Source organism: Brachyhypopomus gauderio, chromosome 2 (genome assembly GCF_052324685.1).
Source record: "Brachyhypopomus gauderio isolate BG-103 chromosome 2, BGAUD_0.2, whole genome shotgun sequence".
Classification (NCBI taxonomy): domain Eukaryota; kingdom Metazoa; phylum Chordata; class Actinopteri; order Gymnotiformes; family Hypopomidae; genus Brachyhypopomus; species Brachyhypopomus gauderio.
The window spans coordinates 27,936,565-27,956,699 of record NC_135212.1 but is presented as its reverse complement, the minus strand read 5'-3'; the positions used below and the strand labels follow the sequence as shown (position 1 = coordinate 27,956,699).

Here is a 20,135-nt window from a genome sequence, read left to right as displayed (position 1 = left end):
TGCTTGCCCCGCCCCCACACTGCCGTTAAGCAAAGTGAGGCCACACCCACACACTGAAGCTTCAATTCACACTCACAGAGACTTGAAACACCCTGACACTCCACTCCATGCTCTTGTCAGAAAGTAAATGCACGGCATGCAAATGTTTGACACAAAACATCAGTGTTATTTATCAAAGTCGAAAACACCTATGTTTTTCGATACCTACAAGTACTTACATTCTCTGAAGTTAGATAAATAAAGTGTATGTATTTGTTACTCTCATTACAATGTTTACATCGGGTGTGTGATTTTGCAATGAAACGTCAACATAAATTTGATACATTTTAACATGAATTTCATATCTAGTGTACCTTTCCTGGGCTCATATCCAAATACAGGTGTGAAAAAAACATCTCTAAGGAACAACAGCCTTTGCATAAATTAACAATAAAGATCTTTATCAATGATTTCAATTCTATAATGTTTTAATGTACACATCCTCCTTGCTAAGGAGGATACCATTAACTGGTACTGTCACAAAAGCAGTTTTATCTTTGCTAATAGTTCTACTGGTTTTCTCAGTTTTCTACTGGTTTTCTCAGTCCTCTTTCCATATACTGACCATTAAACAGCTCTCTCTCTCTCTCTCTCTCTCTCTCTTTCTGGTATCCATTTTATAGGAGCTCCCCCTTGTGGTTTTAATATATTAATCCACAATTCAAAAATGTAAGAGCAATGGTTTAACTGCACAGAAGGGCTAGGTATATAAAAGTTCATTTAATTTAGACTTCAGGATGCACTGCTAAATGCATATAATACTGAACATTACATTTCAATGCTTTGTCAAGTAGCATTTTATTTCAATTAAATTTAGGTAAATGAATAACTTGGAAACGGGAATAAAAATCTGTATTTGAGTAATGAATCTATTTAATCTGTTTCCCAGCCCCAAACACACAAACACATCTGCCTTGTCGCTTTCTGTTGAAATTCCAGGTACCCTTTACCCTGCTATAACAGATAAGAAAGATAGCAAACACACGTGTTGGTAGACAAAATATAATTCCAGTTATTTTGTTTTTCAGTGGACATAAAAAGGGAAGATTCAGCTTACAGCCCCTTTTATCAGTCAATGATTCTGCTGGGTCAGGAGCCTAACTCACAATGTCAAGGGTTTGGTTTGAAGTGCCAATCAATAATTACACAGCACTGAAAATATCACAACTGAACAGCAGTACTCGCCCCACTAAGAGTAAATACTCAAATTAAGAGAGTGCTTTTAACTTAAAAGCATTTTTAAAGCATCTATTAATGTTACACAGGACCATTACTGGGTATTTGAGAAAATCAACAACAAATATAAAGTTCCAGATTAGAAAGGTTACAATGAAGGACTAAAATATACATTTTTAGTTGTTTTTTTCCCCCAGAGCCTAGTAAACAGCTGACATTTGCTTGGCCAATGTCAGACCAACACTTGAGGTGTCTAGTGGATAGGACACATCTGCATTAAACATGGGCATGAATCCCACCAACAGAATGATCGCCATTGAAAATGGATACACAAAATACCTCCAGAAGGAAACAGTGCATATTTGTTTATCAGGGAGTGGGTTCTCAGGAAAACTGCAAATGAGTCAAGATCCAGGAAATTGCCAACACATTCTTTCTGTAAACTATGTTTTCCCAATGCAGGCATCTGAGTTCACAAGGAAAGCCGTTCCTAAATGAAAATATAGTCTGTCCAGTCTGATGTGGAGATGATGTTCAAGCACAAGTATATTCATTGTCAACAGATCAGGTCCTTTTTATCCACTGCACTAGCATAATGTCCTTAATGGCTGCAGCCTATTCTGGTAACACCCTCAGAGTCTGAGCAGCACATGCACTGTAGAAGTACGGATAGACTCGCTCGGTGAATGTTTCTCTGAAGGTGTGCACATGTGTGTTGTTGAGAGGATCAAAGAATGAGATCAGTCCTCCGTCCCAGTCCAGGAGGACTCTGATCTGCTGGAGGGTCTGCTTCATGGGGAGAGGCATCAGTCTCTCATGTGACACCCCCTTCCCATATCTGCCCTTGTAGTAACCCACTTGCCACAAGCCATGCTTCATAAAGTTCCCTCGCTGTTTACTCACGGACTCGCAGATCACCCCAACCACCCAGGCGCTGCTGTCCCCCACCTCCACGACCCAAGAGTGCCTCCCCGAGTCAAAGCCCTCAGAGCCCAGGATGCTCGGGTAGCCATCGGACCGCTCTGGGTTACGTGGAAGCCATGGGTCTCCATTACAAAGTGTCACTCCAGTGAGATCATCAGAGATATGCAGACAAGGATGAGCAGTGTTGGGGTCAAGAATGACAGGAGCTACAGACGAGATGAAATACATTTAAGACGATCATTTGACACACGTTTCAACACTTTTTGTGTTGTAAAGCTGAAGGTGTGTAATAGACTCACTGTATTGAACGATGGTCCTCATCTTCTCCCACACTCTAAACGTTAGGTTGCCCAGGTGCTTTGCCACACTAATCAGTGATCCTTTGTGGATCTTAGGATCCTGCAGGTTGAACTGAGCTCTGTTAGAAGAGCCGTAAGTCAGTGAAACGTAGGTTCAGACTCTGAACAGCAAATACAAGACAGACAAAAGAAAAAAAACTTACTTTTCAACAGTAGCTTTGTAGTTCTGGAGAAGAAAGCAAGAAACGTCAATTTAGCTTTTTCTGTTTTGTGTTATAAAGTGGTGGAACAGAAAAATTACATGATTTAAAATGACACTTCTTTCAAATCCTTTGTAGGTCTGTCACCTGTAAGAATGAGATGTTGTCGGTTTCTTCCTCCTCCTCTAAGGCCGTGACCTTATTTGAGAGAGCTAAAATGATTCCATTAAGCTGGGCAATCGTCTTCTTCACCACCTGAGTCTTCTGCTCCATCTCAGTCCTGAGAGCAGCTATCCGGCTGGCCTCTTCAGCCCACAGGAAGTGGTGGAGTATCCCAAACTCGCTCGTGATCTGAGTCTCTGCATGTTGGGTCTGGACCTGAGGTTAGATTGGCAAGTTAAATTATGTGAATGCAGTAATACATTAACAAAACTTCACTGAAAAGATGAATTTGAACTACATATATTTTCACCTTAATATGTTCTTCTGTTTGGACACAGGTGAATTTCATATTTCTAAAGTGTTTCAGTCTCTCTTTCAGTGGGTTTAGTTTGCTTTTCAGGTCCAACTGAAAAAAAATGTTAAGAACTGTAATATCTGCAAAACCAATGATATTCCATACAACCATAATCAGCATACATTTTATATTTAAAAGTTTTATATTTGAACAGTTTACAGTTTTAATGAAAACAAAATATCATATACATCATACATTTTATTGAAAAATCAACATCATGCTCCATAATGCTTGGTTAGTAGATTTATGCAGATAAATACAAAATATAGCAGTAACTGGGAGTTCATTCACATCAGTGTAATCACACAAACCACCTTCAAATCCACTGCTGCCTCATCCAGCGGTTTAAAGCAGTGGTTGGTGTGGCTTTCAGACTTCTGACATTCCCCACACACAGGGTCCATGTCCTCCAGGCAAACGTGTGTGAGTCTCTGTTTGTGCAGTCCGCAGTATGCCTCAGACCCGGCTGAAGCTGTCTGGTACTTGTGCTGGGTGAACGCCTCGCACAGGTTCTTCAGCACAAGGTTAGATGGAGGAGTGTCCAGAGAGGAGCTTCTTCTGCAGAGTGGACATGTCAGATGTTCTGAGTGCTGCCAGAATTGCTCCAGGCAGTGTCTGCAGAAAGTGTGAGAGCACAGCAGTAGAACAGGATCCCTGAACACATCACGGCACACAGGACAGAAGAGGATCTCCTCAATTAGAGGCAGACAAGAAGCCATCAGTCCAAGTTTTTTTAAAACCTCCTCCTCGTGTGTGTAGTCGAATCAATACTACAGTACTGTACACAAGTAAAAACTAGGGGTCATAGGTTATTTATTGTTCGTACAGGCCGTCCAAATAACAGAACGTATCTTCTGAACGTATCTTCCCAGGATACAGTTTTCTCCACTGCGTTTGCTCGCGTCAGCCACAACTGAAGAAACAGCGTGTTTTTCTCTGTCCTGAACCAATAAACGGACCACATGCAAATTAATGTGTGACGCCCGTAATGACTTATGTTTGCGCGTCTATTTGCACGTAATTCTCAAGAATTTCTTCAGTAATGTTCACTATAAATAACAGATTTAGATCCAGATACACCGGCTACTGAATTATAGAGAATTGCATATTATGAAGACTGACAGTTCTTAATTGTGCTGTTTAAAGCAAATACTTAGAATCCAACCTAATGTTATGCCTTTGGAAATCGGTTGGACTGCAGCAATGAAAGTAGTAACGTTAGCTAACTTTAGCTAAAGTTATTACAAAGAAATACATTAAGGATTAAGCTTTCATATGTTAATAAGCATCTGCCCAGAGACAAAGCTGAGCGCGTGGTTCTTCTCCATCTCCTCACTCGCATGCAGGGAGCGCGCGCTACATCTGTACCATTATCAATAACCAAATTCGTGTGTTGCCGTGTGCGCGTGAGATTCCCAACGCTGATATTTACATTCAGCCAATCGTGCAATTTGCGATCACGGCAGAACCTGATTTTCTTTGTTACCGTTTTTCTCAGTTGTTGTATAAGTAAGTATATTTTATAAGTATACATTTTAAATGCTGTAAAGCAGAGATGGGGACTCGAGTTTGGGACTCGTACTCGAGTCGCACTTAAGTCGCATATACAGTGATTTCAGACTCGACTTAGACTTGCATTCAAAAGACTTCCAACTCGACTTGGACTCGTGATTTCAGACTCGTGAACAATCTTTTAAAAATGTTAGTTGCATAAACATTTTCCTTATGTTGGGACACTGAAAAACACATTGAAGTTCAAATAGATAGCTTTTTATGTCAGAATCATTATAATTGTAAAATTTGAATTCTGTTTTAAATTATTATTTTATAATGACTAATTTGGTTGCTATTTACTTTATATGCAGACCTTTCATATATATAGTTATTTAAAAATGTGATTGTTAGAAAGATTTAGTTTTTTGTTTTTCACAGCAGTCCTTTATCTTTTAGAACAAAATATAGCAGGTTCTACTGAAAGAAGAGAATACTGTAACCAGAAATTTGTTTTGTCAGTTTTGTAAGAAAAATACTTTTTTGAGAAAAATACAGATGCAACATTTATCTGGAAAACATTTGTGTGTGTACGCGCTTTTTTAAATTGTATTTTTTTATTTACCAGTTTAAGCTATTATACATCAGAAGTGTCATAACAGACCATTACAACTAAAGTGATTTGCGACTGCAGTGTCACTCAAATATTTGGGACTTGACTTGGACTTGAGACCAAAGACTGGAGACTTGACTTGGACTTGAGATCAAAGACTTGAGACTTCACTTGGACTTGCAAAAAATGACTTGTGAGCATCTCTGCTATAAAGTAATCCGAATTTACAACACTATAAAAGTTACAGCCTATTAGAAGACGTCAAGATGACAAGAGTAAGACGTCAGGTGAGTTCCCCTGAACTCTTCCTCCAAATGTCAAACACAATAATTTTTACGGTAATTTTGAATGAAGTCATGAAATGGACATAAAAGATAGTTGTGTAAAAAGAATAACACAATTAATAATCAAAACAAGACTTTACAACTTTGACTGGTGTCTATTTCATGAAAATGTCATGATCATTCCATGGAAAATTGCAATATGCCCAAGATGTAGCAATAGATCTTATCATGCACTTACTGAGATATAATCCCATATGTAATCGTACTGTGCCGTATTCAAAGTGGGTGATCAGCTCTTTCACATGAATAGATCAGCTCTTTCACATGAATATATGAAATAGCCATAGAATAATTTCTAGAAACATTAAACAGATATGAAACCAATGTGTTTGAACTGTAGTGCTCTGGGGTCAAGGTGCTCTCTGTCCACCATTCTGGCAGAAGGAATGAGACTACAGTGACCTTGAGTGTGAAGGGCACACATGTGTATTACACAAAGGGTCAGAGGGTACGACTCATGCTCAGTGCAAGGCCTGCATTGCTCTGACTCTGTGAAGTCTCCCCCAACCCCCACCCTTCAACCCCTGACCCCCAACCCATGACCCCCACCCCTCAAGCCCTACGTAGACCAGAACCATCTAAGTGTAGAAGCCTTTAGCGTAGCAGGATGAGCCTGTTATGCAGCCCTAACCCGCCTCTGCTCTGCTTATCTGACTTGTGGAGATTTCGCGGGTTCCTCAGAAGTAAGATTAGAAAACAACACAGGAAAATAGAAAAGAGAAAGTGAGCAGCTTCCTTATGTTTAAACTGAAGGGGTGGGGGGGGGGGGGTTTGTTTGTGCGTAAACATGTGTCTTCTTGTCTTCTGTCTTATTGTGTTTAAACTGTTCAATACCATTTACATTTTCATCAAACCCTGAAGGTTGCCTGTGTGCTTTGTTAGATTAGTCAGCTTTAAACAGGCTTTGATCCTGGAACAGACAGTAATGGCTGCTCCTGTCAGACTCTATGTACTGGGTGTACACACAAACATAACTGGCATGGAGTACAATCCTCTTCTACAGTGGTTGTAGCATACGGTTGCAGATTCACATATTTTTTCATGCAACTGTAAGCCAGGAATTTTATGATAAACTTCATAAGTATTTTGTTACATAATTACTCCTGAATTATCCCCTAAAGGGGCAACTATGGAAAAGATTCCGTGCCAATTCGAAATGTAATCGCTAGGCAAAAATGGAAATGCAATCCACAAAATGCATTGCTTTTCCATACAAACATGCAGAATACGTGCCACAATGAAATGCAAAAGCACTATTACATTACGTTTCAATGCACTTTATCTCTTTATTGAAAAACAATACACAAGAAATACCATTCAAAACCAAAACGCTGAATTTGTGCCAGAATTGAATATAATACAGCTCGAAATATAATCACGGCACCGAGGTATTGCTTTTCACCGTACGATATTTCTGACATAAATGTCTCCTTTAAATGTAATGATCAGAGGTGGGACCAAGTCAGTGTTTTGCAAGTCTCAAGTAAGTCCAAGTCTTTATCCTCAAGTCCCGAGTCAAGTCTCAAGCAAAGACACTCAAGTCAAGTCAAGTCTCGAGTCAAGACAGGCAACAGTCAAGTCAAGTCCCAAGTCTGAAACTTGGAATTTCAAGTCCTTTCGAGTCTTTTTTTTTTTTTTACCAATGTTGCAGGTATATTTTAAATGTAAATAATAGACATGCGTTCTTTAAAATCTTTAAATCTGTAATTTAAATCTGTATTCTCCTCAAATCTTGATAAAACATGTGCAACTGAAAACACGAAGTATAAAAAAAATTAAAATTACACCTCTTTATTGCACAGTTCAATTTGTTAAACTTAGCTGCAAAAATATTCATACTTTAAACTACAATTTTCCAGAAATAAATATTCTGTGAAAAAGTCATAAGTAGAACTCCATGTTCAAATAAAAAGTGCTGATATTTTCACAGTACAATACAAAGAACCATAACAGCATTTTTCCCTCTCTTCTCTTATCTGGTTTCTTGGAGAACATGTGTGAGTGACACAAGACAAAAAAATATAATAACTGAACAATTAACAGGAATCTGCAACTTTAGACATTTCAGTAAACTATTCTGCATTGCATTTGCAAAAGACCAAACTGGCCAAAAGTCTGTATGTCATTTGTGCACGATGAGGCCGTAGAATGATGTCCCCAATAGCTGAAAACTCGCTCCACTTTTGTCAATATATTTTTTTCTCGACGTAGATGTCTTCAAATACACAATCCATGCTGAGATAGAACTGGATATTATGATGGTGACAGAGAGAGGCTCTCTTCCCCGAGTTCAGATACAGAACCCAGGGTTGCCAAACCTCACGTGCTGAGCACGAGACACACGCATTTGTCCGTCTTCACACGCTCTCACGCCACACATCCGATTTTTCAGGCCGGAAAAAAAATCTAGTTTATTTACCTCTGATCCACATCTATGATTCAATGAGTTACTAGTTTGCCCTGGCACCAACCACTGGCGATCGATCGATCGCGATATAATACTTAACTTGTGTCCATTTTACACCCCGCCCGGTAAAAATTTACGTTCGCCAACCCCCCCATTTGATTGGTTGTGCTGCAGCTCATGCACACACACGTACAGAGTGTGGCAAAGCAGAGGACTGGTCTGCGTCAGAAGGACGGAAATTAAATTAATGGGGCGCACTTTATAAATATTAATATGCGTTTTAAAATTTAGATTTGGGGTAAAAAAAATCAAGTCTTTGCAAGTAAACAATTTCAAGGCCAATTCAAGTCCCAAGTTATTGGTGTAAAAGTCCAAGTCAAGTCTAAGTCTCTGAATATTTTTTCAAGTCAAGTCAAAAGTCTTAATATTAAAGTCATGTGACTCGAGTCCCCACCTCTGGTAATGATCACGAGATTGATTTAAACACTGATGTGATGAAAACATGCCACAATGAAAAGTAAAAGCTCCAATGTGTGTGGATTTGTATTTAAAAAAAGAAACGCTGAATTCGTGCCAGAAGCCACCTTGAAATGCAATCGACTGAACGTCATTGTATTCCACTGTGTGTCTCTGCGAAGCTGTAATCGTGCCAGAATGAAATCTAATCACTGTCCAATAGGAACGCTTGCCTGAATTTGGGGCGGGGCTTAGACTCCAGTCAGAAGCAATCGCTCATAGTTGGACTTGAAAACAGCAGAAATGTCTTTTCACGACAGAATAAAAGAGGAAATAAACAGTCTAATTGGACAAATTGAGGATGGTGCAGTTACAGACGACTACGTGCTTAACTTAATTAAGCTGAAGGTGCTGGACAATATTGAAAATGGACCTTGAAAGTGTTTGTACATGTGCTTGAATTCCACCTTGTAAAGGTGGATGAACCCTGCAAACAGCGCTGAAGAGCGGAACGTGACCTCGGTAGGACAAAGCTGTAAATCAAAGAAGAAAGTGCTCATTTTCATTTAACACATGCAAGCAGCAGGCACGACGGAGAATTTTTTTCAAATGAACGTGTTGTGCCGAATTACGAGTCCCCTCGTTTGCACACGCATAAAAACGCTACAGATGATATTCCGGAGTTACAGTGATTTTAACTTAGTTCATTGAGCACTCTAGTTTTGTCCTAACTAGATATTTAGACATAATACTGCTGTAATACTGCAAAGTCGTGGTAAGAGGTGAACTTCGTATAGCCAGTGTGTATTTTATTTAAAATAATTAACACCCTTGAGCAGAGGCGTGCACACATAGACATCAGGTGGTGCTAAAGCACCACCAACTCTGCCCTTTATCAACGAAAATGCCCTTTTGAAACTTCGTTTTTTAATAATAATAATAATTATTATTATTATCATCATTTTACTGAGGTCGGTTTGAAATGATGTTTTGAAAACCTGAGCGATTAAAAACAATGCCCTGAAATGAGCCACCACCTCGCACTCACCCGACCTCTCTCTTCCTTTAACACCAGATTCGCTGCAGCAGCAGTTCAGTTCAGCGAGTGGAAGGAAGCGTCTTCAGCACAGTACACACGGTAACAGATAGACTTCTTCTCCTGTGCCCCACCAGCCAGGTCACAAACACATCAAGTCAAATCGTATCGTTTGCCTTGTACTCTAAGCCCAACGTGAAATCATTTTCTTGTACTGTAAAATGTCTCATACAGCACCGAACTACTAAGCATTTTTAGCCGACTGGTCACCTGATAAACTAGTCGCTCTAGCCCAAATCAATGATAGATAACATGAGGACGATACAAATAATTAAGGTAGAGTTTGCAAATCTATGTGTTAAGCTGAACGTTTTCTGTTGTATAGGTTTTGTTAGGTAACATAAATTAACACATTCATTTGTGAAAGAAGAAACGGGAAGTTCCCCATTACCTGTGAAAAATGCCCATCTGCATTCGAGTAATGAAAACACTTGTAACGATCTGCGCTGGGCAGAACAGGGAGGCGGACACAAACGCTGAGGAGAGCGAGATTTATTCAAGGAAATTCCAATTGCAGAGTCATAGTAACAGGCGCAGGTCTTATCGGGAGGGCAGTCCATACACAAAATGTACAAAGGCATGATACGAACAAGGGAAACGACAAGGCAGGTAAACTAGGGAAGAACAGGCAAAACACACGGAATACAGGAAACACAAAAGAGCGAACTTACGAATAGGCGCAAAGGCAACGAACAGGTTGGAACAAAAACACCGATAAGGACATGGGAGACACCGGGACTATTATACACAGAACTAAACTAGGGACAGGTGATAACAATGATGACAGGGCGGGACTAACAGGCAAGGAAACTACTCAGACATGAGGAACAGGGAGACTGGAGTGACAGCTAGGAGAGGGGTGACAACACTCAGTAGCCTATAACTCCTTCTCGTACTTTTTGGTCTTTTTACTGTCTTAATTGTAGGCCTATATTATAGATTTACTAATTGCAAAATATATGCAACAAGGCCTACAGACAGTGGAGGGTAAGCAGAAGTTAACTGAAGGACTTAAAAATGACTGTATATATTGGATATGGATTTTATCAGTTGGTGGTGTGACTTTTTTTCCATTGAAAACTCACGTTTAGAGAATGTTACAAATAAAAGTCAAATTTCATTCAACATGTGCTTGTTATGTTTTAAATAATGAAGTGTTCCACGTGCGCTAAAAACTGCACGTGGAAATGGTTCAGAGGGGCAAGTTGCCTGGCCCAAAGTCCAAAGTTAGGTGTCTCATACATATAGGGACTAGTTATGTATGATGCAATTGAGGTTTGCCTGGCCCAAGACCTTACAGGCATCCAGCATACCTCTGAGCTTGCCCCTCTGAACCATTTCACCTGTGCGCTTTACTCAATATGCCATGTTTCCTGTTAGATTTGAGGCATAAAATGATGTCGGGCCAGGCCAAAATGAGGTTTCTCTTACAGATAGTAACCGTTTACGTATGATGCATGTGTTGCTTGTCTGGCCCAATGCATTATAGGCATACAGCAGGCCTCTGAATCATTTCAGTGCGCTTTCTGTGCGCTTACCTACTCAATATGCTGTGTTTCCAGACATATTTGAGGTATAAAATGATGTTGGATCAGGTTCCTCTCAGGTTCCTCTCTTAAGGAGTGACCTGTTCTTCATGATGCATTTGTTATTTCTCTGGTCCACCATCAATAAGGCCTTCAATAAGCTTCTGAACCTGCCCATTTAAATCCGTTCACTTGTATGCCCACTGCTCAATATGCCATGTTGTGTGCTGGTATTTCTTCTTCCAATTAATTTGTGTTCTAGATTAGCATTTCTGTGTTTTTAGTTTTCAAATCTAAGAATATGTTTCCTTACGTTAGAAATGCTGACGAATTCAATCATCATGTACAAATCGCATACAATTGGAATGACTTGAAATAGAAACATTTTACATAAGGAATGCTTTCATTATATATATATATATATATATATATATATATATATATATATATATATATATATATATATATATATATATATATATTTTCTACATTCACAAAATCAGTATGGGAAACAATAACCTCTTAAATGTATGTTCCTATGCTCGTTTGTTTAATCTATCTCTTTTAAACAAAGCGCGCAGCAAACACGCATCGTGAACACAACCTTTTTGAATAAGGAACCAACTTCAGCCGCCGAATAAGGAGCTGCGAATAAGTAACCAAACGAATCTCAAACTGCGAAGATTGTGGAGTGTAGTGGAGTGTAGTGGAGTGTAGTGGAGTGTTGTGTACGATAAGCTCATCTCGGCAACGCGATCGCTCTTTCTCACTCTGTACGCACGAGAACATTGTTCTTTTTTTATACTTTATGCGTAAAAATTAAAGCGTATCTAAATCTAGGGTCACGCTTAACAACAAAAGCTGCTTTACGATGGACATTTCAGTCTCTAAACCCATCGTTAAGCGGGGACTCATTGTACATTTAACTGAACTGATCAGTTTCTGAACGGTGCCTGACAGTTCAAAGTTCATGCCTGTAAGGTCTTTCGGCCGGTGTTGTGTTGAATTAGATTATATTGTCGATTTATGTTTCTATGCATAAATAAGAGCTAGACTTTAATTATCCATCACTGCAAACGGCACGGAATTATCTATGTCCAAAGCCACACTGGCTCAAGGGTGTTAATTATTTTGAATAAAATACACACTGGCTATACGAAGTTCACCTCTGACCACAACTTTGTAGTATTACAGCAGTATTATGTCTAAATATCTAGTTAGGACAAAACTAGAGTGCTCAATGAACTAAGTTAAAATCACTGTAACTCCGGAATATCATCTGTAGCGTTTTTATGCGTGTGCAAACGAGGGGACTTGAAATTTGGCACAACACATTCGTTTGAAAAAAATTCTCTGTCGTGCCTGCTGCTTGCATGTGTTAAATGAAAATGAGCACTTTCTTCTTTGATTTACAACTTTGTCCTACCGAGGTTGCGTTCCACTCTTCAGCTCTTCAGCACTGTTTGCAGGGTTCATCCACCTTTACAAGGTGGAATTCAAGCACATGTACGACACTTTCAAGGTCCATTTTCAATATTGTCCAGCACCTTCAGCTTAACCCTCTACTGCACGCATTATTACACCAACATGTAAAAAATTTTTACAGTGTTTTTTATCACTTAAAATGAACTTAGATTTACATATTTAAAGTTTTTTTAGAAATATTTATTTTTTAAGGGGTACGTTTTGGTACGTTGCCATATGGCAACATTGTGCAACAATGGAAACAAGATCATACAGATCATAGAACTTTCATAGATGAGTATAATTAGTTTTGTTCACTGGAAAATGTTACAATTGATTAATCAATGAGAAATTTGTAATAAAAAGTGACATCTCATTCCTAATCCATAGGGTTCAATATGACGTTGGTCCACCCTTTGCATCTAGAACAGCTTCAACTCTTCTGGGAAGGCTGTCCACAAGGTTTAGGAGTGTGTTTATAGGGAATATTGACCATTCTTTATAAGCGTATTTGTGAGGTCACATACTGATGTTGGATGAGAAGGCCTAGCTCTCAGTTTCCGCTCTAATTCATCCCAAAGGTGTTCTATCGGGTAATGGGCAGGCCAGTCAAGTTCATCCACACCAGACTCTACCATCCATGTCTTTGCGTTACTCCAAGGACCTTGCGTTGTGCACTGGTGCACAGTCATGTTAGAAGAGGAAGGGGCCAGCTCCAAACTGTTCCCACAAAGTTGGGAGCATGGAATTGTCCAAAATGTCTTGGTATGCTGAAGCATTCAGAGTTCCTTTCACTGGAACTAAGGGGCCAAGCCCAGCTCCTCAAAAACAACCCCACACCATAATCTTCCTCCACTTGTACATGCATGGCTTGGATGCAGCTGCTTGTCCATGGAAACCCATTCCATGAAGCTCTCTGTGCAATGTTCTTGAGCTAATCTGAAGGCCACATGAAGTTTGGATGTCTGTAGTGATTGACTCTGCAGAAAGTTGGCGACCTCTTCACAGGTCTTCAGCATCCACTGACCCCACTCCGTCAGTTTACGTGGCCTACCACTTTGTGCCATTTATCTTATGACATGGTACACAAAAGAATAAACATATTTGTAAGCATATAAGCATATCTGTAAACATATCTGTCTAGTCCTACACCATTTATCTATCTATGTGTCTGTCTAGCTCCACTGACTATATTGTTCCATTGTTGCACAATGTTGCCATTTGGCAACGCACCTAATTTTTTGAATAAAAAGACAATATTATCATAATTTAAACATTTTTCTAATAAAATTAAGTCATAACGCCCCACAGAATCTGTCAGTATTTTTTGTAATGCTGTAAATGGACGAAAAAATGGCAAAATCATTGTAGATTGAGCAGCTCTTCGTCAGGTGACCTCAGTATGGGAACAGTGTGGGAAAAAGCACGACTTTGGAAGGAATAAATGTCATGTGATGTCCCCCAAGCACATAATTGGTTAAACTAAGGCCCCAGGTTCTATGTAAAAGCCAATCAGTATTGAAGTTTCTTTTTAAATACCAGGAAATTGCAAAGAAATGGTATGTTGCCATATGGCAACACCGTGCAGTAGAGGGTTAATTAAGTTAAGCACGTAGTCGTCTGTAACTGCACCAGCCTCAATTTGTCCAATTAGACTGTTTATTTCCTCTTTTATTCTGTCGTGAAAAGACATTTCTGCTGCTTTCAAGTCCAACTATGAGTGATTGCTTCTGACTGGAGTCTAAGCCCCGCCCCAAATTCAGGCAAGTGTTCCTATTGGACAGTGATTAGATTTCATTCTGGCACGATTACAGCTTCGCAGAGACACACAGTGGAATACAATGACGTTCAGTCGATTGCATTTCAAGGTGGCTTCTGGCACGAATTCAGCGTTTCTTTCTTTAAATACAAATCCACACACACTGGAGCTTTTACTTTTCATTGTGGCATGTTTTCATCACACCACATCTTGTGATCATTACATTTAAAGGAGACATTTATGTCAGAAATACCGTACGGTGAAAAGCAATACCTCGAGCTTGTACCGTGATTATATTTCGAGCTGTATTATATTCAATTCTGGCACAAATTCAGCGTTTTTGTTTTGAATGGTAATTCTTGTGTATTGTTTTTCAATAAAGAGATAAAGTGCATTGAAACGTAATGTAATAGTGCTTTTGCATTTCATTGTGGCACGTATTCTGCATGTTTGTATGGAAAAGCAATGCATTTTGTGGATTGCATTTCCATTTTTGCCTAGTAGCGATTACATTTCAAATTGGCACGGTATCTTTTCCATAGGCAACACCTCTTGATAGTCCTTTAGTGGCAGTGAGCAGGGCTTAATTTCAGTGGTGGACGAAGTACACCAATTATGTACTTGAGTAAAAGTACAGTTACCTTGCATTGAATATTACTCAAGTAAAAGTAAAAGTATTCACCTCAATTTTTTACTTGAGTAGAAGTACAAAAGTATCTGCCTTCAAAAATACTTAAGTATTAAAAGTAAAAGTAAAAACCTTTTTTTTCTTAGCGTCACATCAAAACCCCTAGGCCTACTCGATCAAAAGGTGAACAGGAAACAGTGCCTTACATTTGCCTAGCAAACACAAAATACACAAAACTAGCCTATATTATCCTCACAACATTCATCTCCAAACTTTATCCATATTAATAATTCACACTAGAAAGGTAGACAAGTGGACAAACCGTTTAATATGAAAACATAATTCACCACCAAACAGAACAATAATTTCGAACCGGCCACTTCAGACCAGCTTGGGGGACTTTTTCTGAGGTTCTACGTTGTCCACCACATGGCGGGACAGGGAAGCTAGAAGCTCTAGCACCTAGAACTAGAACTGTGTGCAGCCCTACCAACTGAACTCATAATATTAAACTTGGCCGAATAATTAATATAATAATAATCAGAGTTGCCAACTCTCACACGCATGACTGTCTTTACCAGAGACCATTTTCACTCGCACTACACTTCACATACATCCGATTTCTCACACTGAAAAAAAATCTAGTTTATTTACCTCTGATCTACATTTATGATTCAATGAATTACTAGTTCGCTGTGGCGTCAACCACTGGCGATCGATCGCGACATAATACTTAATTTGTGTCCAACAATTTACACTCAACGTCACCCCCCCCCCCCCCCCCCCCCCACCCGCCAACTTTTTACACACATGCCGCCGCCCCACCCCCCCAACCCTGATAATAATAATTTTAATAATAATTTTAATAATTTTGCTTTGCTCATATTTACTTGCCTTCGCCTCCCTCATAGGAATAAATTGCGAAGTTCGCTTCGCTTGGCCAAATTCGCGTGTATGTGTTCCCGGCTTTAAGGTTTGATGTGGGAGTCTCCTGTGTTAAACTGGCACTTAGCATCTCCACAGATTGCAATTCGGGTACTAGCACACTGCTTTGGATAAAAGCATCTGTTAAATGTAGTGTACTTCAATGTCATATAATTAACAGGGGTATATAAAACTACTAATCTAATGGTGAACTTACTTCGATGTGTTTTTTCAAGTTTGACAGCGAGTTCATAAATGATGACAGCGATGTGTTCTTCGGAATACAGAGGAGGAATACGAATAATTCTTCTTTTCGAGGAATACAAACACTTCGGCTAAATAAGGCCAGGGGTGTTGTGGGAAGACATCTGTTGCAGCCATGTCAGATACTCAGCCATTTAGCGTACAAATCTTAATCTCTTACTGAGCGCTGATTGGTTATAGTCTGTGACATGGTACACTTTTACCTTTCGGTATTTTATTAAACGTTGATTTAAAAATGAAAAAGGAACGAGATGTTTCTGTAAATGTAACAAAGTGAAAAGTACAAATTTTCGCTTTGAAATGTAGTGAAGTAAAAGTATAAAGTCTTACCAAATAAAAGTACTTGAGTAAAGTACAGATACATGGAAATGTTACTTAAGTACAGTAACGAATTACATTTACTTAGTTACTGTCCACCACTGCTTAATTTGTAATTCAAACATTGCCTGAACGCAAACAGTGGGGGGGGGGGGGGGGGGGGGGTTTGGGGGGATGTGACGAACGTAAATTGTCACCGCTGTAAATTGTTACACTGGCGGTATAAAATGTTACCGGATCGAGGCAAACAGTTGCCGGAACGCACGCTTCAAAATTAAAGAGTTCCCGGATCCTGTTCCGACAGGATCCGGCTCAAATTAAGCCCTGGCAGTGAGTGACCTGGGCCAATTGTCATGGTTCATCTCCGGACCCCTCCTTGTGGGCGTGTCGTTACGTCGTCTGCGTGCAGTTATGTCCATGTTTGTAGTTCCGTGGGTGTGGGTTGTTAGTGAGCGTGTTCGTTGGTCTCACCTGTGCCTTGTCTCGTGATCACTGAGGAATGTGTCCTGCACTTATTTAATGTGCATTCGCACAATGTCTCGTGCTTGTCTTTGTCCCTAGCTCGTGCCTGTGTGTGTGTGTGTGTGCTGCTTTGTTAAGAGTGCTATGCGCTACTCGCGCTGGACTCCACAGTTTGTGTTAAACCAACGTTTTACATCTGTGTTGTTGTCGGTCAAGCGTGACCGTCACAGGAAATGAATGGGTATTCAGAATATATTCATCTATCAGACAGAAAACATCCCCATACACACTCACACACACACCTACACACACACTCACTCACTCACTCACTCACTCGCTCACACACACACACCTACACACACAGACACACACACACAGACACACCTACACACAGACACACACACACACCTACATACACACACACACACCTACACAAACACACACACACACACACACACTCACTCACTCACACACACACCTACACACACATCTACACACACAGATACAGACACACACACACTCACTCACACACACACACACCTACACACACACACACACACAAACACACACACACACCACACACACACAGACACACACACACACACACACACACATGTTATGCCCATGTTTGCAAGGCCCACTCTGGTCTGAGTGTGACATGCCACTCATGTGCATGAATTCACATGTGCGCGTGCACACACACACACACACACACACACACACACACACACACACCTACACAAACACACACACACACACTCACTCACTCACACACACACCTACACACACAGATACAGACACACACACACTCACTCACACACACACACACACACACACACACACCACACACACACACACACACACACACACACACACACACACACACACACACACATGTTATGCCCATGTTTGCAAGGCCCACTCTGGTCTGAGTGTGACATGCCACTCGTGTGCATGAATTCACACACACACACACACACACACACACACACACACACACACACACACACACACACACACACACACACACACACACCTACACACACACTCACTCACACACACACCTACACACACACACACACACACACACCACACACAGAGACACACACACACACACACACACACACACACACACACACACACACACACACACACACACCATGTTGAGTTTGGTATTTTATTGATTTTTTTCATTACATGTTCCTTTTGTAATATATTTTCAGTGCATTTGTATTTTCACTAGATATTTTATGTGTAATTCTATAAATTCATGATAACTATCTGAGATGTTGTTCACAGTTAAAAGTGTTTAATAAAACAAATAAATTTGGTGGTGAAATTTTTTTTTTGTGTGTTAAAACAGACCGGTCTTTGGAGACCGGGAACACTACTAGGTAGGAGACGTGAGGTCAACAAAACCGAAGGGTTAAAACACTCAAAATTCAATAAAAAAGATAATCATCACTTTTATATGTTTCAGTGCATAGTGTGGAGGATGGCATAAGGCCTTGCAGCAATCAGATGTAAAACACAATATTTATGAGTGATTTAAGTTGTAAATCGGTCAGATTTGACCGGAACACGACAGGAGGGTTAATAAACGTGTGTGTTGTTCATCGCAACATGCCTCTTCGTGCCTTCCTCCTGCCAACGTTACACCAATAAAACTTAATTAGACTTATTCTAACATTCAGTCTTTTATTCAGATTATCCTCTCCATGTTATGTTACCTTCTCTACATAATTTTACACCTACATGATTCAATTATTTCTGCAGTCCCCACACTGTCTTAGAATCCACCCTCAGGATACTAGAAGAAGCCTCAGGCAGTGGCGGACTTAGCAATTTGGGGGCTCAAGGCGAATTTAGCTAGGGGGCCCATCAACATTAATATGCGAGAAATAAGTTCAGGTTCACGATTTTAGGCTGGTTTTTCAGTCGCCGACTGTTTTTGTAGATCGCCGACAGAAACTGTGGTCGGAGGCAAATCGGGGATCACTCGGCGCTCGCTCAGTCGTGTAGTGTGAACTGCTGAAAGACGCTCGCCGAGTGGTCGCCAACTCATCGCGACCGGCAGATATCTAGCATGTTTAATATGTAGCCCAGTCGGCGACTGTGAGTCAACAGCAGCGTCTAGCTTCATACAACTTTACTACAACACTGTGTTTAAGTTATTGTGACAGCACTGGAGAAATAGTGCGATTGACTATATCTATGTTCACTGCAACGGAGAGATTAAATAATTCTGGCAATTTGGGACTATGGAGTGGTTAAACGGTATAAAAAATAAAATAATAATAATAATAATAATAATAATAATAACGAAAATGTGGAGTACATGTACATAGTTTTTTTTCTTCTACGTGGTGTTGATGGTTCTCGCGAGAGTTTCATTTTCGTGTTCTCGCGTTTTTGGACTGCAGCCAGATGAGTCGGCGATTCCCCAGTCGTTTAATTCGTGAGCCCGCGTCGCCGATCAGTCATGTAGTGTGAAAGCCACAACAACTGAAAGACTCGCGATTACAGCACAACCAGTCATGTAGTGCGAACGGCACAAAAACCGAGAAAGGTAATGCTGCAGGCCGGAGCCCCGGTAGGCGTGGGTAAAGGGCGCAGCATGTGTCAATCATTTTCGACTGCAGCCAATCAGATACTACACTTTCGTTGTCAATCAATTTTTATTAAGCCAATTATCAGCCAGAGTTAGCTGTCAATCATTTTTTACTGCAGCCAATCTTAACAGATCTGCCAAAAGAAGGCGGAAACTGCACGGAGAAGCTCTTTAAACAGAAGTATATGCCGCTCTTACACAAAAGTAGCTGAATAAAAACATTAGAAGAGCCATGACTTTAGACATTTTTTAATCAAAGTTTAAAATACTTCTCACTTGTTATTCTGGAACGACAGTTTAATGTTTTTTTTCCTTTATTGCACGTATTGCATCATTTACATCATATATATATATATGGCGAGTGTAAATTGTTAGCGGAGGGGAGGTGTAAATGGACACAAATTAAGTATTATATCGCGATCGATCGCCAAGTATAAGCGCCTCCGCCGAGCAGAGCGTTGAGGAGCGATTTCGATTGGAGGATCGTGCTCTATTTTGTATTATTAATTTTTTGCTGATGCTGGTCCAGCGTGTCGCGTGCCACTGATTATGCCTCGGCGTGCCAACGGTGGCCCGCGTGTCATAGGTTGCCGACCCCTGCTGTAGAGCCTTTGAAT

The 20,135-nt window shown here is 40.2% G+C and overlaps 1 protein-coding gene across 1 annotated transcript; it reads right to left on the bottom strand.

Annotated features, from left to right (window-relative positions):
* Positions 1-984: 984 nt before the first annotated feature.
* LOC143508831 (nuclear factor 7, brain-like) lies at positions 985-10,249 on the bottom strand. The gene is made up of 7 exons (XM_076997440.1): positions 10,234-10,249; positions 3,470-3,770; positions 3,111-3,206; positions 2,786-3,016; positions 2,642-2,664; positions 2,439-2,557; positions 985-2,345 (listed from the first exon to the last, which is right to left on the bottom strand). Exons 2-7 carry the CDS (start codon positions 3,557-3,559, stop codon positions 1,831-1,833), a joined length of 1,074 nt encoding a protein of 357 aa, XP_076853555.1. The 5' UTR covers positions 3,560-3,770; positions 10,234-10,249; the 3' UTR covers positions 985-1,830.
* Positions 10,250-20,135: the final 9,886 nt, after the last annotated feature.